Genomic DNA, 27918 nt, shown 5'->3' on the forward strand with positions numbered 1-27918 from the left:
GCTGCGCGGGCGCCTGTGCGGCGGAGATAAGGCTGGGTAAACAGGCCTTGGGGTGCTTAGGCGCGGACCCGCCCGCGGACCCGCCCGCGACCCGCCGCACCACCTCCCAGCCTCGCCGCGGGGCGGGGCGAGGGGGACGCGCCACGGCGAGCCACCAATCGACAGTGCCGGGAGGATTCAAAAGGCCGAGGGGCCAATGTGAGTCCCGTTCGGTCTCGCCGGGGGCGGGGCGGGGGAGGCGCGCGTCCGGGCCTCGGGAGTGCGGGGCGCGAGAACGCGACCCGGCAGCGTCGCGCGCGCGGAACCGCCGCCGGGTGGCTGCTCGGCGACTCTCTCGGAGCGGTTCGTGTTCCCGCCGGAGCCCGGCGCAGGTGAGCGCCCCCACCCGCGCCCCACTCCCAGCTTGTCGCTGCCCGCGGCGCGGTCTCAGAGGGGTCGCGGGTTAAGACCCCGGGCGGTCCCGGGGCCCTGGGTGCTGGGCCTGCTCGGCGGCCTCGTCCTCCCTCCCTTCCTAGCCTCTTGGCCTCCTCCTTGTCTGCCCGTCTTTGAGTCTGTGGGGGCGACGGCTGGCCAGGCTCCAGCAGCTCCCCGCCGGGCCAGACGGGGCTGGCTGCGGAAATGGTGCTGCGGGTTTTAAATCGCGGACGTTTCCCTCCATGTTGGACGCGCGCGTTGGTGTGACACGGTGTTGGCGGGGAGGGCTGGTGGGACCCTTTGTCCCTCCCCGACGCGTCTGTCCTCCGGTCCTAGCGAGCGTCTGAAGACAGATAAGCGGGTGCTTGGCGCTCCTGGCCCTCGGGAGGCAGGAAAGGCGCGGCGACCCGGCAGGACCGGAAAGTGGGGTGCGCAAGTTGACTTTGATTCGGGCTGGTTGTCACTGGCTTGGAGGGTTGTGATCGGGACGATTTGATGACTTCAGGCGGGTTATAGTGCCTCCCTTGAAAGTGTTGAATTCTGTCCTCCGGATAGTCTGAAAAACCGGCATTTAGGCAGATTGGCATGCTCCCGCTAAAGCACGGTCCTGGTTTTTCACGTTTTTAAGGCTTTTAACATGTTCTTTTCATAGTGACAGCCGGCTTCGCACTTTCAGTGGCTTCAAGGGGCACTTAGTAAGCACTTGATTGTAGAGGGCCTTGTTCCAGGAGCTTCACCAAAGAGATTAGGAGGTCTGAATAGTAGTCACACTGTCTGGCCATCCTTGGGGAAGGACAAAGTAGTTAGGCAGGACCACTCTGTGAACGACTTAGTGGTTCAACTTGTAACCAGTGTACTCACTCACCTGCTGCGCGAGGCGTTGCCCCTGGGCAAAGCCAGAATGGACAGACTCCTTTGGACCCTGCACATAAACACGTGTATCTCTGTAGTTACACACTGTACAGAGAAGAGCAGTAGGACGCCTAATTTAGCCTGGGCATCAAGTCCGGTTTAAGTTTAATTTCTGAGCATTGTCTGGGGAGTTGGGGAAAGAATGAATAGGAGGGAAGGATGAGTTGCCTTTGCATATTACTTAGGGAAGATTGCGTTATTTAGGGAAGGTGGCATTTCTGTTGCATGGTTTAACACCCACATAGAGCAAGGCCAGGGGTTCCTGTTTGCGTTTTGCCTAGTAAGCCTGCAGTGGGCTCAGGTATTGAAGGGAGTTGACAAACTTCCTTTGAACTTCTTTTTTTCTGCTGCATTTAGATTGATTTGGAAAAGTGAAGGAAAGATGACCAGAGATCCTTGTAACACTGATCAGTAGAGAATAGCAGCAGAGAATTGTCATCTTGATAAAAAGTAACACGCTGGAACTGAAATGTGTGATTCCAGTGCCGGTTGACACTGAAGTTAGCAAGCATGTGACTTAACACAGAAAAGCGTTAGGGTCCCCAGTGTTTCTCTTGTCTATGAAGATTGAGGACACCACATTCAATAAACAATTTTTGCAAATGTATTTGGCTGAAACCCTCCGTTGTGTATCTGTGTATCTTGACTTTGTTAGGTGAGTGCATAATGACAAGTACATGTGCATAATGATCCATAGTGTCTTGGAGCTTTTGTGTCCTATTCTGGTTATTTCACTCTTAAAGGAGATTATATTAAGATGTGATTTTATCATACCCCCACATTTGGCATTTGGGTATAGATCTTGTGCATTTGTGGGTACACATAATGTTGTTGTCTTCAACTTTTGGAAATTGATAGAAAAGAAATGATCTCTTAAAGATCCTGCTGGCTTCTTCTGTTTGTTTTCCTGACCACAATAGGAAAGACCACTGTCAAGCCTCAGCTCTCAATTATTAAGTCTTTGGTGGTCTTTTTTTTGGGGGGGGGGTAATAATGGGGGTGAACCTAGGGCCTTGTGCATGTAAACACAAGCTCTCCTGAGCTACATTCTCGGCCCTGTTAAGTCTATTTTTTTGTTTTGTTTTGTTTTAAATTAAGCTTACAGACTCAAAAGATATCCTCCAGATATCCTAATTGAACTAAAAATATTCATCTCATTGATAACAGAAAAATCTTTTTGGCATTGACCTGTATTCAGTATTGTACAGATAATGTGGTGTATGCTAGAAGCAATGGAAGAATACCAATGAATGAATTTTTCAGAAAGGGCAGAAAGAATCTGTTCAAGGGCCTTTTAAAAATGCAGGTAGTGCCAAAGTCTTGAAGGACTCCTGTTTGAAAAGTTTATAAAGTGTTGCTTGACACATGAGTGGCATCTTCATGTAGAAAGACATACTTGCCCTTTTCCAACCATGGTTGACCAATGTAGGAGAACTACTAATAAAGGAGGTTTGACGGGAGGGAGGGGCCACAAGAGAAGAAGGAAGGAGGGTACATTTCCTTCCTCTTTCTTTGTACTTGGAGGTTCTGAACTCTGTGTTGAAATTGGCAAAGCTTGCTGTTATCACCTTCCTTTTTTGTACCCCTCCTCCTCTGCACAGGTGCCTCCCCCTTTCCAAGTGGCCTTCAGGTGACTCCTCAGCCAGAGCTGACTTCATTCCTAAAGTGGGTTCTTCTCCCTTCTACAAACCCAAACCTATTCATTAGCCCAGTGATGCTATCTCAGGTGTTAGGAAGAAAGCAGTCTCTTTAATGTGCCAATTGACTGACATCCTCTAATCACCAGATAAGTACTTGTGTTTTCTTTCATATACCAATTTAGAGACAGTCTATCTAAACAAGTGAAGCTTGTTAAATTTTTTCTCATGTGATTAACAATGAAGAAATGTACTTAGGAAAGGCATTTTTTTCTCAGAAGGGGAAGGTAATGCAACTTTCTCCATAATTCCAGTCTTCAAAAGTCCTTAAATGTTGTTGTTACTGTTGGGTAATTAGCTATTGTCAGAAAACAGTGAGGAATACATATTTATGTGCTTGGATGATATATTGAGAATTGCTTAGTTGGTGACATGAAGAGGGAGAGAACACATTTCTCTTTCTGTCTTCAGTTGGTGGTAGAGATCCATCAGAGGCACTGGTCTTATCATGTGGAAATGTGAATCTGCTAGTCGGGAGGGAGAAACATTGCTACTTAGGATCTGGGAGCTCCCATCGCTCAATTGGTATTTCAAAAAGAGTGACAAAAAGGCCTCAAGTAAGTGACAGTTCTTGAAGATTGTGGTTTCTTGACGTGTAAATGAGACTTAACGGATGGTGTTTTGATGTAGTGGGAAAGAATGCTCTAACTGGGGTTGATGTCTGCTGTAGGCTGAAGAGAAAGGAACTTGGACAAATTCCAGGTACATGCTGGCCTAGGTAGGAGATTGGTGTGCAGTTACTTGCTATGCATTTTGTCGTCAGTTCTAAGATTTGAACTTTACAAAATAACCCCCAAATTTACTCTTCATTGTAGATTTGGAATTATTTTTCTTCTGTTGGTGAGTTATTGTAATGTTAAGTGCACAGCCTTGATTTTTCCCAGACTATTTCATGGTTTATTGTTTTCAGTAAGGTCATTTATTAAAGATGTAATTACATGTGTTTTTAAAACCTTTGAAAGATAATGCAAACTCACAGATCAGGAAATTTTTCCTTTGTAAGATCATGCCCTAATTTTTGATGATTCTAGGTGAGTAGCATTTCGCATAGTAAAAACTATCTGGTGCCTGTTATGTGTTGTCATTATTAATTCTTAGTTACATGTATTACAGTGGCTAAGACATCCTGTATGTAGTGATTCCAGATGAGATACAATAAAACCAAAAGAACAACTTCTATGTTGTTCCTCCATTTCACTCATATTTTTGTGTCCTAGGACAAAACAATTATCTCCAAGCCTCAATTTTCTCATCTGTAAGGAGTTGTTACACTCTCTCCTTTGGTGACCTTCTTGGCCCTAAAATCTTGACAAGCTAACAATTCTGGAAAGTTGTATTTTAGTGATCAACCTATGAAAAAAGACAAATATAAGTGTATCTATTGACTCATTTTTTTTTTTTTTCTTTAAAATTGTTCAGACTAATTTTAGAAAATGCCAAGTAGGAAATTTGCCGATGGTGAAGTGGTAAGAGGTCGGTGGCCTGGGAGTTCACTTTATTATGAAGTAGAAATTCTGAGCCACGATGGCAAATCCCAGCTTTATACTGTCAAATACAAAGATGGAACTGAACTTGAATTGAAAGAGAATGATATCAAGGTAAGAGCTCCTTTGGTTTACCTGTAAGTGGGAATAACTGTAGGTATGGTTTCTGAGTTCAGGGTAGTCTACCTGATGGTTGGGAGGCACGTGATCAAACACCTGCTTTGGGTCGCATATTGTTTTTGGTTCTGGGAATGTATGAATGAGGCACAGGGCCTGGTTTCCAAGAAGCTGCAGTCTCCCGGGGAAGACAGATCTTTACATAGACCTTCTCTGGGTTTGATTCATTTTGAGGCTAGAGTTTTCCATGGGTGGTGTGAAATACGGAAAGGTAGGGAACGGTCCTAGGTTTAATGGGAGGCTTTCTGATACTGTGACACCCAAGCTGTGTGCTAAGGACAAATGCAAAAAACTCAAATGATGTAGAGATGGCTTCTGCAGAGAGGACTGCATACCAAAGTCTCCGCCGGCAACAGGATTCCCATGTGCCCACGTGCCGGAAGGGTGTGGCATTTGGGGGACAGAAGAGGGGTAAGCAGGAGCCAGACTGGAGGAATTTTTAATATTCCATTCCAGGGGTTTGGACTTCATCCTAAACACTGATGATGTAATCAGGAAAGTGATATTCATTAGATTTGAATCTGGTCCCTGGTCCACGGCTTTTCCATCTATCTAGAGAGGACTTGGGTTTTAAAATACCTGATCCATTGGGTATAAATATTTATATTAGATGCCATAAAACTAGATTACTAGGAAAAAAATTACAAAATAAAAACTACAAATTTTATTAGATTCCATAGACATGAAGTGACTGTCAGAATGCTATAAATATTTCTATACATCTAGTCTGTTTTGGTACTTGTTGCAGATCAGTAACAAATAGTTTGGACCAATGGCCTATGGACCATACTTTGTTGCTGTAGTAAATATTTTAGGCTTAATAGGCTATGCAGTTTCTGCAGCTTCAGGCAGTGTGGAAGGAAAAGGATGTAACTGTGTCCTAATATTTTATTTACGGACACAAATATTTGAATTTCAGATAATTTTTACACTAGGAAATAGTAGTGTAAAAATTTCAATTTTGTTTGCAGTAATTTTAAAAGCTGTAAAAGCCATTCTTAGCATAAGGGCTGCACACAAAAGAATGAGTGGTTTGCATTTGGCCTGAAGCATAACTTGCCTTCCTTAGGAGTAATGAAAAGTGATTTGGAGTAGGTTAGTACAGGGTGAAACAGTGCCAAGTAATCCACACTTGTACTTTATTCTCAAGATCTACTTGTGTGTTTTGTTCAGAGTGAAAGTGGTATTAATTTTTTTGGTTGTATGCTACTTTCTTTTGCCTTATCCCAGTTTTGATCAATGTCATTTATAACCTTTTTTGAATGTGTTATTGAGAATATATGCAGCTAATTGGGCAGACAACTTGCAGTTCATGGACCTGCCTTCAAAGAACAGTTAAAGGATGAAAAGGCTGCATTTGTCTCAAGAGCTGCATTTTTCATGGCCTCATTCCATTGCTTCTCAGATCCTATGATCTCCCATGGTGGCTTTAACATTAATGGTAGCCTTCAATGGCCTTTGGTGCCCTCTTCTGGTTTGACTGTCTTTATTATGATTTGTGGTAAGCTCTTTGCTGCCTTCTTTCCCTCTAGCCTTTAACATCCTTTAAGCAAAGGAAAAGCGGCTCAACTTCCAGTTCTCCCTCCAGACGCCGTGGGAGCCGGGGGAGCCGGGGTAGCCGAGGCAGCCGAGGCAGTAGGTCAAGGTCGCGCTCCAGATCCCCTGGGCGAACACTGAAGAGTTCCCGAAGATCCGCCTCTGCTTCCCACCAGCCTGACATTAAGGAAACAAGGAGGGAAATTTTGGAAGTAAAATTGACTCCACTCGTATTGGTACTTTTCTTTGTACTTACACATTATGTCATTGGTCCAAAATCCTGTCTTCCCTTTATGTAAATGTTTACTCAGATTATTTGCAGTTAATAATATTAACATGTTAGTGAGACATCAAATCTAAGGTGATGACTTTGGAAGATTACCTAGAAAACAAGTGTTTGAAATAGAAAATATAGTTCTTTCAAATATTAAAAAAAAAGAATGTTCTTAGGTTGTAAGAAATGCTATTTGATATTATGGTCTTTAAAAAAATAATTCTTAAATTTGTGGGTTAACTCTCAAAAAAATTTTTTTTTTTTTTGTACTGTGGATTGAACCCAGAGGCACTAAACCACTGAGCTGCATCTCCAGCCCTTTTGATTTTACATTTCGAGACAGGGTTTTGCTAAGTTGCTTAAGGCCTTGCTAAATTGCTGAGGCTGGTTTTCTATCCTCCTGCCTCAGCTTCCCAAGTCGCTAGGATTACAGGCGTGCTCTACCACACCTGACCAAAATTCAATACACTTTTATAGTACTAGTTCATGTGTGAAATGATGAGACAAAACCATATGTTCTAGAGGCATCTTCTTGCTCTCTCAGCATCATTATATATGACCATTTTTCCTATTCAGAGATGATCACTTTCAATGGAATAACTTTCAGAGTGTGTTTTTGGAAATATCAGGGTGTGTGGAGCTTGTAGACCTTGTACAATAAATATTTTAGTTGATAGACCAAGTAGAAAATATTTTGAGTAAAAAGAGTTAAAGTTCTCTTACATTCCGTTCACTTAATATTACCTCTTTTCACTGTAAGATACATAGACTTTTAATAACCTTAAAAAACTGGACTATATCCATACTTTTTTATAGTCAGATTTTTAAAATTCTAAAATACTAATAGTAATCCTATGGCATATTTTTCCACAGCATTTTGTTTGTATGATACAGTGTGGATATACTATAAATAATACAGATGCAATGTAATTTTTAGGATCAGCATTTTTTTGCACTTTTTTTTTTTTTTTTTTGTATCAGGAATTAAACCCAGGGCCCCTTAACCACTGAGCCACATCCCCAGCCCTTTTTACTTTTTATTTTGATACAGGGTCTCTCTAAGTTGCTTAGGGCCTTGCTAAGTTACTGAGGCTGGCTTTGAACTTGGGGTCCCCCTTACTCAGCCTCGTGAGCTACTAGGATTATAGGTGTGCACCAGCGTGCCTGGCATTCAGCTTCTTTTTTGATTGCTGTTTAGTATTTTTCCTTCTAAATCTTCACTATTATAAACAAGTATTTTTATATATATTTTTATATTTGATTACCTACTTAGGGTAAATTCTTAGAAGTGATATTATTAGGTCAGCTGTTTAATGCAGATTTTAGGCTTTTTAATACTATTGCCAGATTGCTTCAAGGTAGTTCATACCAGTATCAGTAGTGTATGAACGCCTATTTTTCATATATTTTATACACACACACATACCCCAATGTAATTGCCAAAGATTTTCCACTCACTGTTCTGAGTTGCTTTTGCTATTACTAGTGAGTTTGAACATTCTGGATCTTAGGGGCTCTCGTTACCAGCCTAGTCAGGGTAGGGAACATCTGGTTGCTGCACACTGTTTTTTGTTACACTTTCATTTTTAATATTTAGGGACTTCCACTTTTGCAGTGTAATTTTCTAGTCCAGTGGCATAAGAGCCACACCCACCAGTAGAGCTCCTCACCAGTCAAGCCCTGACCTAGTGTGTGTGTGTGTGTGTGTGTGTGTGCGCGCGCGCGCGCTCGCGCAGGACCCTACCTGGGCTTCTTGCAGCTTTGAACATCATATTATGATTATTCTTTTTGGTACCTGATTGTGACCTTTTGCAATAATTTGCCTAATTGTGTTGTGTGTCCTATCTCCATGAATCTTTTCATTTAATTAAGAGAATTAATTTGCAGTCAGCAGGGTTTAGAGTTAGACTAGTTGTGTTACAGTGTTACATTTGTGGTTACTATAGATTGTATGTTGCGTCTTTGAAAAACTGGGAAATTGAGAGTAACTTTTAAGCGATTTCCTTTGCTGCTAAGTGACTCCGGGGCACTTTAGTACTTTAGTTAATTTAAGTATGTAGTGAATGTTATCATTGCTCAGGAAGAAGTTGGTATTGTATTAAGACTGTCCTTTGCCAGCTGACCTTCCAGAAGATAGATATACTTGGATTTTAAATTTTTTTTTTTGGCTTATTAGTATATTAGTTTGTTAGTGACTTATAGAGGAGTAGAGTCACAGATTTTAGCTGCACATTGCCTGAAAAATTCTCCAAACTAAATTACATTGCCTGTTTATCTGATAATAAATTAAGAGGCTGAATTGAGAAAAGGGACATGTAGGAAGGGAAAATTTAAAGTTAAATAAATATCAGATAGCTTGACATTCAGAAAATAGTCAGTATGTAGGTTACTAGTAATTGTTTATATCCACTTCTTCTTAATTTTCCATTATTGGCCATTTTGGGACAGTGAATATCTTTTCCTCATTTTTTAAACTGAGTCGAACTAATTTACCATTTTTTCCTTTTATTTGCCTCTCAAAACAGATATTAGAGTATCTGATAGTGAAATTTTAACTTTCAGTCAAATTACATTTGAAAGATGAAGGATCTTATGTAGAGTTCTTTATTGAAGATTGGGGAATTCTAATCAATTTATCCCTCTTCCTTTTTAACAAAAGGAGGCCGAAATTCTCTAGATTTAGAAACAAGCCTTTGACTTGTTTTATTACTTGATTTTTCAACAGTAATTTGTTGTTTACCATCATGTTTCTTTTAATAAGTCCCAGTTCTTTTGATTAAAATATTTTATATTCAATGTAGAAGCCATTTGGAAACAGCATCAGCATATACAACGGGGAGCCCGAACACACTGAGAGGAATGAGATACCTCGCAAAAACACACAGGTATGAAAACCTTCCCCTTCATCCTGGGTAATTTTTTTCTTTGTTCAAGTGACTTTCCCTGCAGAAGAATATTGGGAATCATAATATTTTATTCTCTGTCCTAACAGTTCCTAAATGAAAAATGAATATATGTTAACAAATTTATTCAATGTAGCTGTATTGAAATGCTGAATTGGTTAATGTAGTAGAATTTGTGGTCATTGCTCACTATAGATATTTAATACTTTTTATTTTTTAATTAGGAAAGATTCATTTTGTCACAAGATGGTAGCTATATATCAACAGAGTATAGTCTTCGTCCAAGAAGAGAAGAGATCAAATTAAAAGAAATAGATTCTAAGGAAGGAAAGCTTGTTACAAAGGAACCCACATCACTGAGAACCTTTGAAGTGACTACCCCACTGAGGAAGGACTTGGAGTTTGGAGGAGTACCTGGTAGGCATCAGCACTGGGTTTAGGGAGGGCAGCCAGTGGGCGAGTGGTGGTTGCTGTAAGGTGCACTGGAAAGGCTTCTCTCTGAAGAATTCTGCAGGTGGGAGAATGAGCGAGGTGGTGGGGCTGGGCAAGAACCTTCCAAAGAAGGAACAGCAGTGCAAAGGCCTAAGTTAGGCGCATTGGCAGTGGCGGGGCCCGGCGGGGGGCGGGGTGTGATAATGAAATAGAAAGGGTGTTGGTGTGGCTGTATCAAAATTCTCAGCAGTGTCTGTCCATTGGTAGATTTCAAGCAAAGAAGTATAAAGAAGTGATAAAGGAAGTTGACTTGAGAACTGTGTATAGGAAGGGTGATGATGATGGATTAGGGACAGAGAGCTCCTGATACTCAGACTGGAGATGGCAGGGCTTGACTTTGGCAGGAGCTGTGGGAACAAGGTGCACACATGAAATGGGGTCATGGTTCTACCCTACCTGCTAGACAGGTTCAGTATAAAGGTCAGAGATTTAAAGTGTGCAGAGCCGGGGGGTTATTACGTAGATGGAACGGATGACATTTTATGAGCTAATAAAAGAAAATACTTCTCAACTAAATCATTTAAAGTTCTTCATGCAGTTGCTTTATATTTTGTAAGTTATAACCCTTGGCTAGCTGGTCTCTTAGAGGTAGTGTCCAGCATCACTTAAAATCTGTGCACACATTTCACAAATGTATGAATGTAACAGTATTTTAGTTTTCAAATTTAGGGATATCAGTTTTTTTTTTTAAGATCAAACTGAACATTTTTAGATGTTCTGATCTTAAGTTTGCTGGTGTTTTAATACTCTTGCTCCTAGAGTCTCTGGAGGTTAAATGTTTCAGAGCTTAAATTTCTGAGTTGGAATTTAACTTTTTACTCTTTTACTGCTCTGATGCCAGTGGTTGCTTGCCTGTTGGAGGTGACTAGGAGAGGTTAGGAGTTTCTGATGGTATGTTACGAATTGATTTTAGACGTTAAAGAAGCCCAAGTGATTATTTTTTTGTGTGTCGGGGGGTAGGTACTGGGGATTGAACCCAGGGGTGCTTTACCACTGAACTACATCCCCAGCTCTATTTATTTTTTTTATTTTAAGACAGGGTCTCACTAAATTGCCTGGGCTGGCTTTGAACTTATGATCCTCCTGCCTCAGCCTCCTGAGCCACTGGATTGTAGTCATGTGCCATGACTACAGTTTACATTTATTTAAACTAAATAAATAAACTGGATTGAAATTTGAACTTTTAATGTTTGCTAATTATTTGCAGGTGTGACCCTCATCATGCTTGGCCTGCCTGTCTTCCTCTTCCTTTTGCTGTTGATGTGTAAACAGAAAGATCCCAGTCTTCTGAATTTCCCACCTCCTTTGCCAAATTTGTATGACTTATGGGAAACCAGAGTATGTGGAGTCTACCTCCTCTGGTTTTTTGCTCAAGCTCTGTTCTACCTATTGCCAATTGGGAAGGTAAGTTTTTGCTAGGAGAGTATAATATGGTGAGATTTTCCAAGATCTCTTTTTCATGTTTACTAAACAAATTTATACTAGTTTTAAGGTTGGAATCCGTTGTTGGACATAATCATCAAAACTTTCTTAGTTACCCTTGTGCTCCAGAATACTTGCAACTTAAATGGAGCTTTAAAAATCTGATGGAAATTTCCTGTGTAACTTTCCAAACAAATAAAAAGAATAGGCTGTTTTTCAAATTAGCCTGACTCTTGGCAGAGGGAGCTCAGAAAACAGTATTACCTGCAGTACATGTCATTCCAGGTGTAGTATTTTAAATCATTAATTGACAGGCAGCTGAGCTCAGTAGGCTTCAGTCTCTTTTACTTTTTTTTTTTAAATTAGATGTTTCTAATTTCTATTCCTTTCAGAAATTCATTGTCAAGAACATTTTATGTACTTTTCAAACTCATGAAGTATCTTTTAAATTTGTTCCCATTACTAAATGTTATCATTCTCTTCTTCTTTGACTTAAATATATTTAAAGGAACATGAGATTCCCTGAGCAATAAATAATTTATTTAAGGATCTTATTCTTAGGACTTTGCAAGTTTGCCAACTGTAAACCAAAGGATCGGTTGTTAGGAGTGGAGAGTGCCAGTGATAGGTAGAGCTGCAGACTGGATGCTGTGTGCTCTCACCTTAACTTTATCATCTTAGCAAGGGTTTCTGTGACAGTGAACCTTTAGTAAGGCTCTGCAGTCAAACTCAGATTAATTTAGGGAATGACTAGTTTGAACTAGATGATATTAAGGAAGGCAGTTTCAGTGGTTAAAATAATACACATACACTGATCAGAGTGACTAAAAGTGTGTGTGTGTGTGTATCTTTCCACAGGCTAAGGCCTGACAGAGTGTTTACTAGACACCTTTAATAGATAAGGACCATTTGAATTATCAGATGGGGTTTGGCTAATGCTGTGATCTCAGACAGTATGTGTTTTTCCTCCTGGGTTCCCTTTGATAGCTAATGAAAAGCTACAGGGACATGATACTATATTAGTATTTCACAGTTTAAAAGTCACTACATTTCTGAGTAGTTACTTTGAGGGGTACAATGTGACTGTCTTTAGGCAAGCAGACTTTTCACTCATCCAGTTCAAGTCATGTTTATGAGTACTTTGCATGTGGGAATCACTGTGCTGCATGCTGTGGGTAATGCCAGGTAAAGAGGTGAGAAGGTTCCAGTCCATGGAGCATGCTCACAGTCACTTATTAGACATATGGAGAATCATATGGCATTATTATCTGGATGGGCATATATGTATATGCAGCAGACAAGTGAGTGAGTTTATGCAGGCATAGTATCAGATAGCACACAGTCCATAGTAATGAGTGGAGCAGAGCCTGATTGCAAGGACCTTGCAAATGTGAGACAGTGGATTGTACTCTGCTTTGTAAGTCGTGGGAAGCTCTTGAAGGTTCTTGAGCTAGGGTTCATCAAATGTAAAGGTATTTTAAGCACATTACATCTCCTGGTACGTGGGATGGTTTGGGGAGGGTGGCTGTTGCAGTGGTCTCCATACACTGAGACATTGTTAATTCCATTTATATTTAAGATAAATTCCTGAAGGTGGAATTGCTTCATGAAAGGACTAGCCATTGAGATTTTTGCAACAAATTACTATATTTTCTTATTAAGAGATATCCTCTTTCTTAGGGATGATGAAATTTAAGAGCTATTAGAAGACTATATACTTATATTAGAAGATATATGATTTATATTAGAAGATTATGTCAAAATACATAGGAATGATGGTAATGTACTTTTTAATTAAAATTTTTTTCTTTTCAGGTTGCAGAAGGAACCCCTCTTGTTGATGGAAGAAGACTCAAGTATAGATTGAATGGTGATTTTTTTTTTTTTTAATGACAAGTTGAATTGATAACTCTTGCACTTCTTAAAGTGTCATAGCTGATTACACTAATCAATAGTAAATTATCTCTTAGTAGTTTTGAAGGACATGCAAATAAAATACTTATACCTGTAGCCAAATTATAAAACTCATGCTGTGAAAAGTAACACAGCCATCTCAGTCATTCCTGTTACCTGGTTTTCTTTTTTTCCACATTTTTTTATTGGTGTATTATAGTTGTACCTAATGATGGGATTTGTGGTTACTTTTTTTTTTTTTTGAGAAAAAGGAAAATGAAGTTTTATTGTTTGCTAGCAAAGGAAAAACACAGGGGACTCCTGTGCCAGAGGCTGTGACTCTACCCATCAGGGAGAATAGTGGGCTTTTAAAGAGGTGATTCAATGTATATTCTACATGTTCTCTGTCCAGAGTTCTAATTCACTTGTTAATTTGAGACATAGTCATTTCTGAAATCTGTTGCCATTCCCAAATCTGAATTACTTCATTCCTATGGTGGGTGTGTGCTCAGGGACAGATAACTCTGCCTAGGATGGGGAAGAAAGAAAGAAAGGTATTTTTGTTTGCCCTGAGATTAAGGAGGAGGAGAAGCGAGAGAAACATGTCCTTTTTTTTTTTTTTTTCTTGGGGGGGTCCCAGGGATTGAACTCAGGGGCACTTGACCACTGAGCCATATCTCCAGTCCTATTTTGTATTTTGTTTAGAGGCAGAGTCTCACTCACTGAATTGTTTAGCACCTCACTGTTGCTGAGGCTGGCTTTGAACTTGTGACTCCTCCTGCCTCAGCCTCCTGAGCCACAAGCAATGTAAATAAGTCACAGTGACAGAGCAGAAAGGGCTATATTTAAAACATAAAATGGACCAATGTTTTATTTTCCCACTGTCAAGTTCTACATTCCCTTATTACGGAAAATGAGTGATGATTCTCCAAGCTGCTTATTGCTGAGAGAGGACAAAGTTGGGGGAAGTGACCTAAAGTCCTAGTTGTCTATCAGCTGGGGCATGGACAGTAATGGTATTCAGCATCAGGGCAATCCAGAGGTCCATGGTGGCAGTTGGTCAAGGCATACCTATGGCAGGGATCATGCTAAGACAACGGTAAACAAGACATGACGAGCATTACTTTTTTTTTTTTTTTTTTTTTTTTGGTAAATCATTAGCACAAAAGCAATTAGTACTTCAGCCAGACTCTGAGAATCATATGACAGTAACTCAATGATATCAGTGAGAAACAGATTCAATTAATCTATGAAGGAGGTTAGGAAGATTGTAGGTCAGAGATCAGGCTCACATTGCCGCAGGACAAACCTGTGACTCTAGACACCTTTGTGAACATTATTATTATGCATTCCCACACAAGAACCCTTCCTTTATACCCTCCAGTTTTACTTTTGATAGGGCCGACAAGTGTACATCTCAAGTTATAGTAAAAAAAAATCACCTGTCCACGCAGGACTGTGCTTCGGCTATACTCTGTTGTTACATATTTGTACATGCACACAACACAAAATGTATGGCTTTATCTTCTTAACAGCACTGTCACTGTTTAGAATGCCGTGCTTGTCTAGGTTTCGCCATCTGCGCATTCCCTTGGCCTGAGAGAAGCCCTTCACTGGCGGGGGCATCCTGGCCACTCCCACCCCAGGAGCTGTTCCTGCCCTTGCTCACTTGACTCCAGCTGCTGGGGTCTGGGTTGTCTTTTGAATTCGTGCCTTTGCTTGGAAAACTTTCCCCCCAAATGTCTGATAGCTGCTTTTTTACTTCAGTTACATCTCTGCTCAGAGAAGCCATCAGGTCCCTTCCTTGCCCTATTTTCTTCTCTCGGCAGTTTACCTTCCCACATCAGTGTATTTGTCTGTTCTTTGGGGTCCCCACACTGGAATGTAGCTTTGTGGGCTGGGGTTGTATTCCCTGTGGTGCCCTTGGTGCCAGAAGATGAGTGGGCACTAGTGGGCGCTCCTGGAAGGCAGGATAAAGCGGTCTCACTTAGCAGCTGAGAAATGGGCAGATGTCGCCCCCTGTTGGTCGAGGTGCGGCCCATGGTGTAGGAGTATGTACTGAGGGGATCAGTCCAACTTTGCCATTTGAAGACCTTGATAAAGTACCACTAACTTTATTTTAAGAAATATATCTATGTTGTGATCCTTAAATGAGTTTCTGTTTTACTAGACTGAGTGGAATGTTTTTATTTTCTTGGGAACTGCATTATAAATACTCTTCTACTTAAGAAGTGGTTATGTTTTCACAAACCCATCTTAAGTTGAAAATAGTGGAAGTAGAAAATGCATTTAATACAGCGAATCTACCTAACATCCTAACTTAGTAACACAGTCCACTGTTGCCTGTCAGTCGTTCATCCTGGGATGCATGGCTGACAGGGAGCTTTGGCTCAGGGCCACAGTTCAGTTCAATTTTCAGGAGAATATTGTACAGCACACCACTAGCCTGGGGATTGATCCACATTGGAAATACGGTCTACTGAATGTTTTTTGCTTTTGTACTATGGCAAATTGAAAAAAATTGTAAGTCGAACCATCTTAGGAACTGTCTGTGTGTGCATGTATTTTTGTATGTGTGGTACTGGGGATTGAACCCCAGGCCTCTTGCATGCTGGGCAAGTGCTCTACCACTAAGCTATACCTCCAGCCCTTATCTGTATATGTTTTAATGTATTTTTATCCTAGTTATTCTTCTAACTTCAGATATTTTTTGTTTAGTGTTGTATTCAGCGTCAACTCTATCTGAAATCACTTTACTGGGTTCTAAAAGGGAAAAAAAGATATTTTAGATGTCGCCTGCCTTTTAATGCCACGTGAAGCATCTATTCTAGCTCCATGCCAGATGCTGGTGGGTGCTTAAAACTTGTTTGCTGATGGTGGAGACTTTTCATTTGCTTTCACCAAACTCCTTGCTGATGGAACAAATTTTAGAATCTGTGACACACCCCTTTCTTCTCTCTGGTTGCGTGTGCAAAGCTAGTGAAGCGGGATCTGGAGAGAGATGGGTTTACTTTTTGCTATCAGGTCTCTGAATATTAGTGTTCAGTGGGTTTCCTCTCTGGGACACAGTTTATTTCCTTGTAAGCAATGCTGTTTTGTTTTTGTTTCCTTCCCTTAGAGGGATGTTGCACAGAGACCGGAGTCAGCACCTGGGCCAGAGTTCTGGTCTCGTTGCCTGATCCCTTAGAATCAACTCCTCAAAGCTAGAGTAAAATAAGGGAAAAAGGGAGTGGGATCAGATATCACAAAGAAATAGGGAGGAGACTGAGAGGAAGGGAGGAGGGATGGGAAAGGGGAGGAAATGTGGAATGACTATAGCAAAATTCACATTTATGTAGAAAGCACCAATCAATAAAGGAGAGAAAGGAAGGTCAGTAGAGTAGAGGAAGGAAAATAGGGAGAAAGGGGGGAGGAAGAGAGGGCTGAAGTGGAGTAAATTATATTTCTATACATGTATCTTTTTAAAAAATGAACCCAACTACTATGTATAACTATAATGCTCTAATAAAAAAGAATTAATTCTAGTTATTCTCAGTATTAAGAGATTTCTGTTCATGAAATTTGCCACTGAAGAAATTTCAAATAGTTATTTTTAATCCACATAACTGGAGAGCAAAAAATACTGCTCTAATCCACCATTCCTTTTTTTTTTTTTTTTTTTTTTGTACAAGGGATTGAACCCAGGGGTGCTTAAAACCACTGAATCACATCCCCAGACCATTTTATATTTTTATTTAGAAACAGGGTCTCACTCAGTTGCTCAGGGCATTGCTAAGTTGCTGAGGCTGGCTTTGAACCCTCCTTCCTCAGCCTCCTGAGCTGCTGGGATTATAGGTGTGTGCCTCCTGCCACAAATGTGCTTGGATACCATTCCTTTTAATGTTTATAAATTTTATGAGTTGAATGAATGTTTTTAAAAGGTAAAGTTAATTATTATTGGGAATAAACTAATGTGAACTTAAATAGTAAATAAATTAGAAATGACTTTTTTACTTTACAAAAGCTTTTGACCTTAGAATTCTAGTATAAATAAGGACAACTTCTTTTCTGTGTTTTGAGTGTTTATCCAATTTGATGACCTAGCTTTCAGGCACATGACTCAAAAGCAAAACTATTTCTCCAGCCAAAAAGACAAAATAGTTCACGGTGTATCTCTATGGGTCAGCTGCAGCAGGACTAGTTCCTGTAGTCTCAAGGGTGCATTCTAATCTGGCTGTGCATGTGAATGTCCCTGCTGGGTCCTCACACCCCAGCTTGGCCAGAGGCTCCTTTGTATTGCATTCTGAGGGTGGGGTCTTGAATGTATGTTCTAGGTGGTAGAATATGACAAACCTTTGGAAACCGTTATTGACAAGTTAATTCAAGTATAAATATTTACAATTTCACAACTAAAATTACCTTACCATTTGGTAATGGCATTAGACTTTAAAATGTGTGCATGGCCAAGCTCTGTTAATAATTAACCATCTGCTGCTCCGGAGGCTGAGGCAGGAGGATCGCAAGTTTAGCAATAGCAAGTCACTAAGCAACACAATGAGACCCTGTCTCTAAATAAAATACAAAATAGGGCTGGGGATGTGACTCAGTGGTTGAGTGCCCCTAAGCTCAAACCCCGGTAAACCCTACCCAGCCCCTGCCAAAAAAATGAACCATCTGACTTTGGGTTGAGAGTTTGTATTAAGTGCATTTTGAAATTCTTTTTTAGTTTTTTAACAGTGAATTTCCATGAACTTCAGCTTTCCCTTAATTAAAAGCAGATGATGATTGCTTTCAATGAAAAAGAATTCATATACTAAAATATTTGAAAAATTGTACAAGAGTTATGGATTATGCCTCAGATATTGCTTATTTGCGTATTTGCGTGAATTTAGTCTGAATCTTGAAAGTAAGACTTTTAACAGGTAACATTGCATTAGCCAGGTGCCTGGGTGCATACTTCCCAGCATTCAGAGGCTGAGGTGGGAGGATCTTTTGAGTTCTGGAGTTCCAGACAGTCTGGGTAAAATAATGAGACCCTGTCTTTGAACCAGACCAAACCAAATAAACCCAAAAACCAAAACCAAAACATTGCATTGTTTTATAATGATATAAATCTCCTGTGAGCCTGGGTTAATGGAAACCTCTCCCCCAACTCCACTTTTTTTTTTTTTTTTTTCTCTCTTAAAGGATTCTATGCGTTTATCTTGACATCTGCAGTCATCGGAACAGCTCTCTTCTGGGGTGTAGAGCTTTATTACGTGTACAATCACTTTCTTCAGTTTGCCCTTGCAGCCACTGTTTTTTCGGTGATCTTGAGTATTTATCTCTATGTTCGCTCTTGGAAAGCACCCAAGGATGAACTGTCGCCTGCCAATTCTGGTGAGTACTGGTGAGCGGTGGGTTAGATGAATGTATCCCAGAACCCTCTGCAGCCATTTCTAGACTTGAGTTGATAGAGTACTTTTTTTTTCTCCTCCCCTTTTTCCTTCTAATTTCGTTCTATGGGAAAAGAGGGAAAAGATGAAAAAAATTTAAAGAAAAATTAATTTTTTTCTCTTATACTTTTCTATTTCTTTAGTTATTTGATGACAGTAAATATTTTTGTAAACTTTTGGGAATCACAATTTATAACATATTTTGTCCAAAATAGTTAATACTTTTTATTTATTTATTTATTTATTTAATTTATTTTTTTTTGTGTGGTACTGGGGATCGAACTCAGGGCCTTGTGATTGCGAGGCAAGCACGCTACCAGCTGAGCTATCTCCCTAGCCCAATACTTTTTAAAAAACAAAACAATAGGTGTTGCAGATTGGTTGATTCTGACCTAAACATTTTCTAAGCATTTTTATTTAGTTCTCTCAAAATGGGGAGATCTGGCCACCTGGGCCTCCAAAAGGGTGTAGCCTGCGCCCCTTCTGCTGAGGCCTAGCTCCCTGAGTCCCTGTGGATTCCTCCCATCTTTTACCACCAGAACTTTCCTAGGTTCTTGTAGGCAGATGAATTGGGACCCCTGGATAATAGGTGGCTGTGAGATTATAAAGCCTCATGACTGGGTTTGGAACACAGTTTGGGTAAAGACTTTTCCCTTCTCAGGAAATGCCGTCTATGATTTCTTCATTGGCCGTGAATTAAATCCTCGAATTGGTACTTTTGATCTCAAATACTTTTGTGAATTGCGTCCTGGATTGATTGGATGGGTATGTCTTTTTTTTTTTTTTTTATTCCAATAATACAAATTTATCTTGCATTTAGAAAGAAATATAATTTTAAAATAAGAAGTGGGCAGTGTGTTTTTTTAGGAATAATTATAGCTTTCCATATTCTGTTTAACACAAAATGTTTTCTTTTTGTAATTTTTAAAAATTTTTATTGTATCAGTTTACATTTATGTAGGAAAGTTAGTGTAGATGAATTAATGTAAGAAAAAAATGTATTTTCCTTCCCCTTTAAAAAAAAAAAAAAAGCCTAATTTTGACCTAATGGCAAACTTTCAAACTTATAAAAATAAAGAGGTCCCTTGGTGTCCTTCATCCCCCTTCTCACAGTGTTAACATCTGACCCAGACATAGTATGATGATCCATAACAGCAGATTAACATTAGTGGTTGCTGAGTCTTTGCTTGTCTCTCATTAGAGAATTTTTTTGAAGAATAATAGTTTGGTTATTTTGAAAGTGTCCCTCTATTTGGGTTAGTCCAGTATTTTCTCGTGATTGAGGTGAGGTTATACATTTTGGCAAGAACAGCAAAGAAGTGACATCACATCTTCAGTGCATTGTGTCCAATGTTGATGACCTGGTGTTGATACCTTGTCTGTAGTAGAGGATACATGGTCAGGGTGGTATCTGCTGGGCTTCTAAGCTGGGAAGTTCTTTCTTCCTCTGTGTAGAGCTTGGCACCTCTGGGAAGGTCCTTTGAGATGATATTCTTCTCTTTTATTTCAGGTGGTTATTAACTTGGTGATGCTTTTGGCTGAAATGAAAGTACAGAAGCGTACTTCTCCATCCTTGGCAATGATTTTGGTTAACAGTTTCCAGCTTCTGTACGTGGTGGACGCTCTCTGGAACGAGGTAATTAATTTTCAGAGCCCAGACCTTGGAGTCAGATGGCTTTGACAGTGGGTGAATGATCAGACCTCTGGGAGTCTTGGCTGCTCACACACAGAGGGGAATACAGCCTCCTCCAGCTTGCTGTGAGGTGATGTGACGTGCCACTGCATGGAGGGCGTGGAGCTGCCACACTGAGCACTGGCCCAGGCCAGGTTTCTAGGCATTTGGCCATGCTTGCATGTATATCAGCAGTTATTTATTTGAAAACAATATTCTAAGTGTTTAAAATTGCTAGATCTTGGATTCCATTTTTGTGAGTGGTGACCCATTCACATAAATAAAATTTATTTAATTTTTATATCACATGAAAATTAGTTATATTTAATTAGAACAGTTTTTGAATTGTCAAAAGGAAGCTATTTCTTAAGTAATGGGAGAAATATTATATTGTTCATGTTTCAAAATAAAAAGTGTTAGCTCTATCCAGATGGATATAAAATCAGAAATCAGGATACATTGAGGAAACCAGCTTTATTTCAAAAGTTGTTTCCAACTTGTGACCATTCTCATAATTGATAGACCATCAGTGATTTCTGTGGCGTGGAGACTGGTAAATGTTTTGCTAGTCTTCTCTGGCTCAACTGAACATATTCCTTTTAGAAAGCATTTCTTCCTCAGTCCTATGTTAGATGTATTTTATCATATTTACTGGTATCTTTGCAATCATCTTCCACATTGTAGTAAGTCAAGTTTTCTTTCAGTTTTAAAAACAAAATTGGCAAGTCTACATTGTTTTGTTCCAAAACAAATTTTTATGACATTGAGCTGACATTTTGAAGAGAAGTTCCCTCTCTTTTGGAGTCAGCACTTTCCCCCTTTCTCACCCCCTTCCTGAGGCTGATATTTAATTTTGGCTTTCCATGCAAAATCAGAGTGACTTTGAAAGTTTGGTATTGGTATTGCAGTGATGCTCCTGTTCTTTAGGAGGTGTTAACTCCTGGTAGAGGCTCTTGCCGGACTCCCCCTGCTCCCGCCCATTCAGCTAGACTCTGCCCAGAGCTTTGTACGCTGTGAAGGAGGTGATGGCCTTTGATACTGAAGTCCTTTAGCATGAATTTCAAATCTACCCCAAATAAAATGTGCTTTTGAAATTCAAGAGTGACTCTTGGTATTGCCAGTTTGGGTGTTCTGTCTGCTGTTATGTAATAGCTCCTAAGGTGCTTAGACATTACTTTTCACAAATGATAGTTCATTTTTGCTCAGGCTTTTTTTGTTTGCTTGTCAGCAGTGATTCCTTGTAGTTTCTTCTTTCTAGCTTTCTGTTTTGTGGTAGATATGGAAACCTTTTGCATCTTAAGGCAAAACTCTAAAGGCAACATTAACAGAGCCTGAGGGCGGGGTTTGGGCTGGGAAGTTGTTTGTTGTGTATCTTCTCTCTCAGCTGGATGCCAAGCTTCTCCAGGAAGGAACTTGATTCTATGACTTTCTTCAGCCATAGGTAATTAGCAGAGGCTTACTAACTTTCTTGAAAGGTCAGTTGATATAAATTTCTCAGTATGAAACTGCCTCACAACAACAGAGAATGCCAATTTAATATACATGATGGGAGGAGCCTGTCTTGGGATTGCCCTGAGGCTCCAGGCCGGGTGGCCTTGAGGGTCCTGCCCACCTGGCACCAGGTGCTCATGCTTTGGCCCTTCTCATTTCTACCCCCATGGGCCCTGGCTGTTTTCCACATCTGCTTTTGTCTGGTCCCTTTTTAAACTAATCGCCTCTATCCTGTTTTGTGCCAGGAAATCAGATCCCAGGTCTTGAGGGTTGATGGGCGTAAGAAGGTGACACTCTGCTCAGGCAAGTGTGTGAGCCCAGGGCCCTAGATTTTGTCGTATCTATACTTGGGTTCCACTACCTTTTTACATTCTTTCTAGGGACAAAAAAAAAAACTCTTGAGATATCACTCTTTTTCTTTAAACTAGAACCCAGATCCTTCAACAGAGCTTACACTAACTAATCTTTACATCAGGAGCATGCACTGATGTAGTTTAGAGGTCTCCTCAGGCCAAGCTGGACCTTGGAGGTGTCTGGATTGCGTGGGTCCAGGTTCCAAAGGCAATCTGGCTCCAGCAATATGCTCATGCTGGACAGCCCTCCAGAGCGGATTGCACTTTTGTCAATTAACTAGAAGTGAAGCAGTTGACCATGTTGCCAGGTAGCTTATTTTCTTCTGTGGAAAATGCATAGAAAAAGCCAGATGGTGTGGGCTGCTTGGGAGGGTGCGGCAGGAGGATTGCGAACTTGAGACCAACCTTGGCAATTTAGTGAGATCCTTTCTCAGAATGAAAAAGGGTTGGGGATGTAGTGCAGTGTAGAATGCTCCTGAGTTCAGCCCCGAGTAGTGAAAAGAAGGGGGGTAGGGAGGAAGGAAGGGAAGAAAAGCCAGTGGATGATCAGAACTTAGATTGGAACAAAGGGAGCTGGCGGTTTTATTATTCCTTCTTCAGACACGTTTTGAACACTTTTCTCCTTACAGTGCTTGGGTGATAAAGATGAAAACATATGGTCCCCTTTTTTGGAGGGTTATAGTTTGGTGGAAAGAGACTGGACAAGTAGAGTAACAGTGGCACGTGAGGAGTGGAGTGAGGAAGGCTGCAGGGGTGCTGAGGTTGGAGGAGGTGGAGGCAGAGGGAGGGCCCTTTGGGGTCTGCTGCTGCAGGGCTGTGGACCTGGGCTGCAGGCCAGGAAGCCGGGGCTCCCTGCCTTTTAACAAAATTTGGGTTGGTGTGCCCTCCCACAGCCCTTCTATATTTGACTGTAATAGCACATTATTTGAATACTTTAAACTCAGAAGCTTTCTCTTTCTTTCCCCTGTCTGTGTCCTTCCAGGAAGCCCTGTTGACAACCATGGACATCATCCACGATGGGTTTGGCTTCATGTTGGCCTTTGGAGATTTGGTGTGGGTTCCATTTATCTACAGCTTCCAAGCCTTTTACTTGGTCACTCATCCTTATGAGGTGTCCTGGCCTGTAGCTGCTCTAATTATCGCTCTGAAACGTGAGTATTAAGCTCAGCTTCTGTGTGCTCTGTACCAAGTCTGTTGTAGCACGCCATTTTAAATGGTCATGATTAGCTCAGGTTTGAAGTGATTTGTGATGGATGAGTAATAAAAAGATTCTGCATCTTGTACAGACAGTGGATGCTTCATGTGTCTGTTCTTCAGTAGGTCTCTAAACATGATTTTTAAACAAAGTAAAATTAAAAAAATAAGTTTGTTTTAGTCATTTTTTCCCCCCCCATGGAGTGCCTGCTTTTTTGAGTAGTCAGCTTAAAAACGGGTGGATTGGTTTTGCCTTCCTAGAGCTTACAGAGTGTTCTGACAGGAGAAATAAGACCTACTGTGGCCTGAGGCATGTGGGTTGAGCATCAGTGCGGGTCTTGAAGTTTAAGGTACAGAGGGCCAGCGGGAGCTCTGGCATGTTTGCATGCACTTGTTGGAGGCTGGGGTTTTTGATCTTAGGATCAATGGTTGAAAAATGGAATGGGGAGATACAGCAGCAGGCTGAGTGGTGGGGACAGGGAAGTGAGTTTGGGAAGTGAGAGGTCCATTTGGTTTTGACTGAGCTCCGCCATGCCCAGTCATGGATTTCACTTCACAGTGGATTTTCTCTAGTCCTTTGTCATTAAACTTCTTCACCAGAGGTTGGGCAAGATAAGCATTGGACTTCATTCCAACTATAGCTAGTTTTGCTATCCTAATTAGTGTCCATGGTAAAAGAAGACATCTAAGTTGTTGAAAATTAAGATTTAGTTTTGCTGGGCATGGTGGCACACACCTATTATAACACCTGTCTCTAAATAGAATACAAAAAGGACTGGGGATGTGGTTTAGTGGTTAAGTGCCCCGGGGTTCAAACACTAGTATGAGAAAATAAAAAAAAAAAAAAGATTCAGTTTACCATGGACTTGGTTATCTTTGTCAAGAGTGCCTGTGTGTTATTCAAAGTAGTATTGTGTATTTTACAGATTTTATAGATGTCTTTCTATTCAGAACTGACAGTGTAATAGATATGTCGAGCCTGTTGGTGTTGACAGTTTGAAATTTAACTTGTAGGTTTGCAGTGGGATTCCACATAAATTTAAGGTAGTACTGGTTTTAAGCTAGTGTTTTATTAATGAAGTGTTCATGCTGTGGCCAGTAGGTATCATAACTAACAGATGAGATAGCATGTAATTATGATTACACCAAACTTTAGTACTGATTTTATTGTAATGTGGGCTGTCTTAGATTTTATTTTGTTTGGGGATGTGACTGCATTTTGCCTTTAAGGTATGTGATAGGAGAGAGATTTCAGAAGAGTTACTTTTTGACATTACGGGCTTGAGAGTTTTTGAAAAATCAGAATGTTTTCTGCTTTGGACATTTCCTCAGAGCCCTGAAATAATTTTTGAGAGAAATTTCAGATAATTTTATGTACTAGGTTTTATCTAAATTAACAGCAAAATTTTTTTAAATTATATAGTTTGTGGATATGTAATCTTCCGATGTGCAAATTCTCAGAAGAATGCATTCCGGAAAAATCCCACTAATCCAAAGCTTGCACGTAAGTATTAGTTTATATTTGTATGATGCATATTAAATGATTTTTTCATCTCTCTTTTTTTAGAGATCATTAAAAATGTATTTTTGTTTTTAATATAGATTTAAAAACCATTCATACTTCTACGGGAAAAAATCTTCTAGTTTCTGGATGGTGGGGCTTTGTTCGCCACCCCAATTACTTGGGTGATCTCATCATGGCCCTGGCATGGTCCCTCCCTTGTGGTAAGCACTGCGGCCCACCGAAAGATGTGTGTGTATCTTTGGGTGGGGGGACAGAGTGGGCAGGGTCAGTGTGAGCCTTCTGTTGGTGGTGGTGGGTTGGGATTGCCTCAGCTGAGCTCCACCTGAGCTCTGTTCTGTTTTTTTAACTTTTAAAATTTTTTTAAATTGTTGATGGACCTTTATTTTATTCATTCATTTATATGCAGTGCTGAGAATTGAACCCAGTGCCTCACACATGTGAGGAGAGCGCTAGTGCTCTGCCAACTGAGCTACAACCCCAGCCCATCTGTTCTATTATCTGTGCAACAACTTACTTATCCAGCTTCTGAGGGGAATTGGGGTTCACAGAGCCTGAAGTTTTACTTTGAACTTCTAAAAATAAAATTCTGAGTTTTAAAATGTGTCTGATTTTTTTTTTTTTTTTCCCTAAGCAGAGTGCATATATTCTGGAAAACTCTGGTTCTTAGAGAATTTGAGGAAAGGCAGGAAAAACTACAGGGTAGTGAAAATAAAAATGTCCAATGCTGTTGACCATTACTTCCCACAGGTTTTAATCATATCCTGCCTTATTTCTACGTGATTTACTTCACCATGTTGCTCATCCACCGAGAAGCGCGGGATGAGCACCAGTGTAAGAAGAAGTACGGCGTGGCGTGGGAGAAGTACTGCCAGCGCGTGCCCTACCGCATCTTCCCGTACATTTACTGATTCTGTTCTGGTGATTAGAAATGCGCCCGTTGTTTAGGCTGCCATCTGCCAAAACAAGGGGAAAAAAATCCAAAATGAACTCTCATTGCACTGACAGGATCTGTATGTTTTGAGTCAGGACTCCAGAGCCAAGTAGTATGTCTTTTAATGTAGCCATGTGTATTTTTATTAAGTTAATAACAATTAATGTCAGGAACTATACAGATAAACATGTTGGAATTTGTTCTTAATAGGAAATTTTCAATCCTTAAAAATTTGGAAAATAAAAACCAGTCTTATAAATGCACTGAAAAAGGATACTGTTGATATTTATAGTTTTTGATTCCAAATTTTGATTTTTTTTTCCCTTTTGCCAGTTGGTTTTTCTTAAGTGAAAACACTGTTACATTTAGAATACATTTATGTTTCATTGCATTAAGAAAACAGAATTTCATTTGTTTCTCTTTAAATCATTTACCAGTTACGTGATTTGAAAGTAGAATCTAGAATCGCTGTAGTGGAGAGTGACAGCAGGTTATGAGCAGACCCTGTTTAAGGACGGCCATTGGTAGCAGTGGGCTTAACCTCGACTTCTAAAACTGCATTTTAAGATGTACATACATAGCTTATTTTTATGTAATATATGGTGACTTCAGATTTTTCTGTACAGTATTTTGAATGTGAGATAATTGTCAGGACTAAAGTAGCTTTTTAACAAAAACATTTTCAGTATTTTAAATTAAGTTTTGTAAAATAATACATGTGAATTAAAATTTTTGAAGCAATTAGAATTCATTTAATATTGTATAGAAGATGCTGTTAAAACATAGGAAAGGTATTTTTTCTTAATCCAAAGTTTGTGAATTTGGCTTTGCTACCTCAATTGCAGGTGTGTGTTTGCCTTTATAAACTCTTACAAATAGAAAAAAATAGAATAAATATATATTTTTGGAGTAACATCACTATTTAAACTTTTTTTACAAACATTGGTGTTTGAAAATTTGCCATTTCAGGCTACTATTTTTATATATTTTTTTGACTTTTTAAATTCAAGTGTTTTTGCTACTATTCATTTAAATTCAACAGTGATTTTGCTACTGTTCAGCTCATGCAGTTTATGCTGTATTTTGTGTGTCCTTTATGTCTACAAAACCTTGCTCCCTATAAAGGAGTGCTATTTGAAAACAAGGGGTTAACTTAAAATTGCATCTTTTAATAGCTGTGCATAAAGGAACCTTAGTTTTTAAGTTCTAGTGGAGTTGATGTAGTCTCATTAATTGTCCTATAATGGAACAGTAGCAAATTCACTAAACTTTTGTATTCAAAACTAATTGTTCTCAGTATCTTAAACATAGAGAAATGTGATACTCATAGTGTATGTTTGGGTTTTAACTCTACATTTTATATATGAGCCATTTAGATATGCAGTGTTCATCCTGCCCTGCAATTGGAAGTGTCTAAAACCTAGCTTATGTTAATGTGATCATGGAGTTGGTTTGCTCTAACATTCTGCATCCTGTAATGTTTAAACATTGCTTTGGTGAAATTGTCAGTGTTTTATCAGTACTGATGTATGCAAGCAGATTTTTGTTGCCTTTTTTTTTTTTAAGTTAATGCTTTTCTTCTGGTATTGGAAAGTGATGTTCTAGCAGGTTCTGGGCTGGATTCACAAGGAGGCTTTGCGGGAGGATGGAGGACATTCAGTTCTTTCCCTGGTAATGAAGAGTTTGTTATCAGCATGGTGCTGCAGTGCTTGGAATCAGCTACGATTTGGTTTAATTTTGCTGTTGACATGTTTGACAAGCTTTATAATGAAGTTTTAAGTTGGAAATAAAGTTGAAAATAAAAATGTTGCTTTGATCACTTTGGAGCCTCATTTCTTTTTTGCCTTCAACGTTGGGATTATTGGCACCAAAACTCACCATCCTCACCCCCTGCGTTTTGGAGGATCATTCGTCTGGGACCTTCATGGACCACTGGGAATCCAAATGGCAAACTGGCTCCCTTCACCAGCTGCTGTTTATATTGAAGCTGTCACATTGTTGGAACTTGACAGGATAGTGGTGAGGGGGCAGGCAACTCCCAGAAAATGGTTGTGTATTTAGGAATTGCAGTTTGAGAAATGCTAAAAACTATTGTATATTCAATTATACGTCCAAATAAATAGCTATTAATCAT

The 27918-nt window shown here is 40.0% G+C and overlaps 1 protein-coding gene and 1 non-coding gene across 4 annotated transcripts; one reads left to right on the forward strand and one right to left on the reverse strand.

The window, feature by feature from the left end:
• The first annotated feature begins 231 nt into the window (after positions 1-231).
• Lbr (lamin B receptor) lies at positions 232-27603 on the forward strand. 3 transcript variants are annotated; one of them, XM_047521345.1, is made up of 16 exons: positions 285-371; positions 2928-2991; positions 3435-3580; positions 4443-4621; positions 6217-6456; positions 9296-9379; positions 9622-9814; positions 11097-11293; positions 13127-13181; positions 18371-18562; positions 19280-19383; positions 20129-20254; positions 23117-23285; positions 24752-24832; positions 24931-25053; positions 25601-27603. In XM_047521345.1, the coding sequence occupies exons 4-16, from the start codon at positions 4457-4459 to the stop codon at positions 25759-25761; spliced, it is 1890 nt and encodes a 629-aa protein (XP_047377301.1). In that variant the 5' UTR covers positions 285-371; positions 2928-2991; positions 3435-3580; positions 4443-4456; the 3' UTR covers positions 25762-27603. The 3 variants fall into 3 exon arrangements, with proteins under 3 accessions (XP_047377299.1, XP_047377300.1, XP_047377301.1); XM_047521344.1 differs by having other exon boundaries at positions 278-371; positions 2928-3580; XM_047521343.1 differs by lacking the exons at positions 2928-2991; positions 3435-3580 and having other exon boundaries at positions 232-371.
• Positions 15777-15849, reverse strand: Trnaa-agc (transfer RNA alanine (anticodon AGC)). The gene has a single exon. It is a non-coding gene; the product is annotated as a tRNA-Ala (tRNA).
• Positions 27604-27918: the final 315 nt, after the last annotated feature.

Source organism: Sciurus carolinensis, chromosome 12, assembly GCF_902686445.1.
Source record: "Sciurus carolinensis chromosome 12, mSciCar1.2, whole genome shotgun sequence".
NCBI lineage: Eukaryota > Metazoa > Chordata > Mammalia > Rodentia > Sciuridae > Sciurus > Sciurus carolinensis.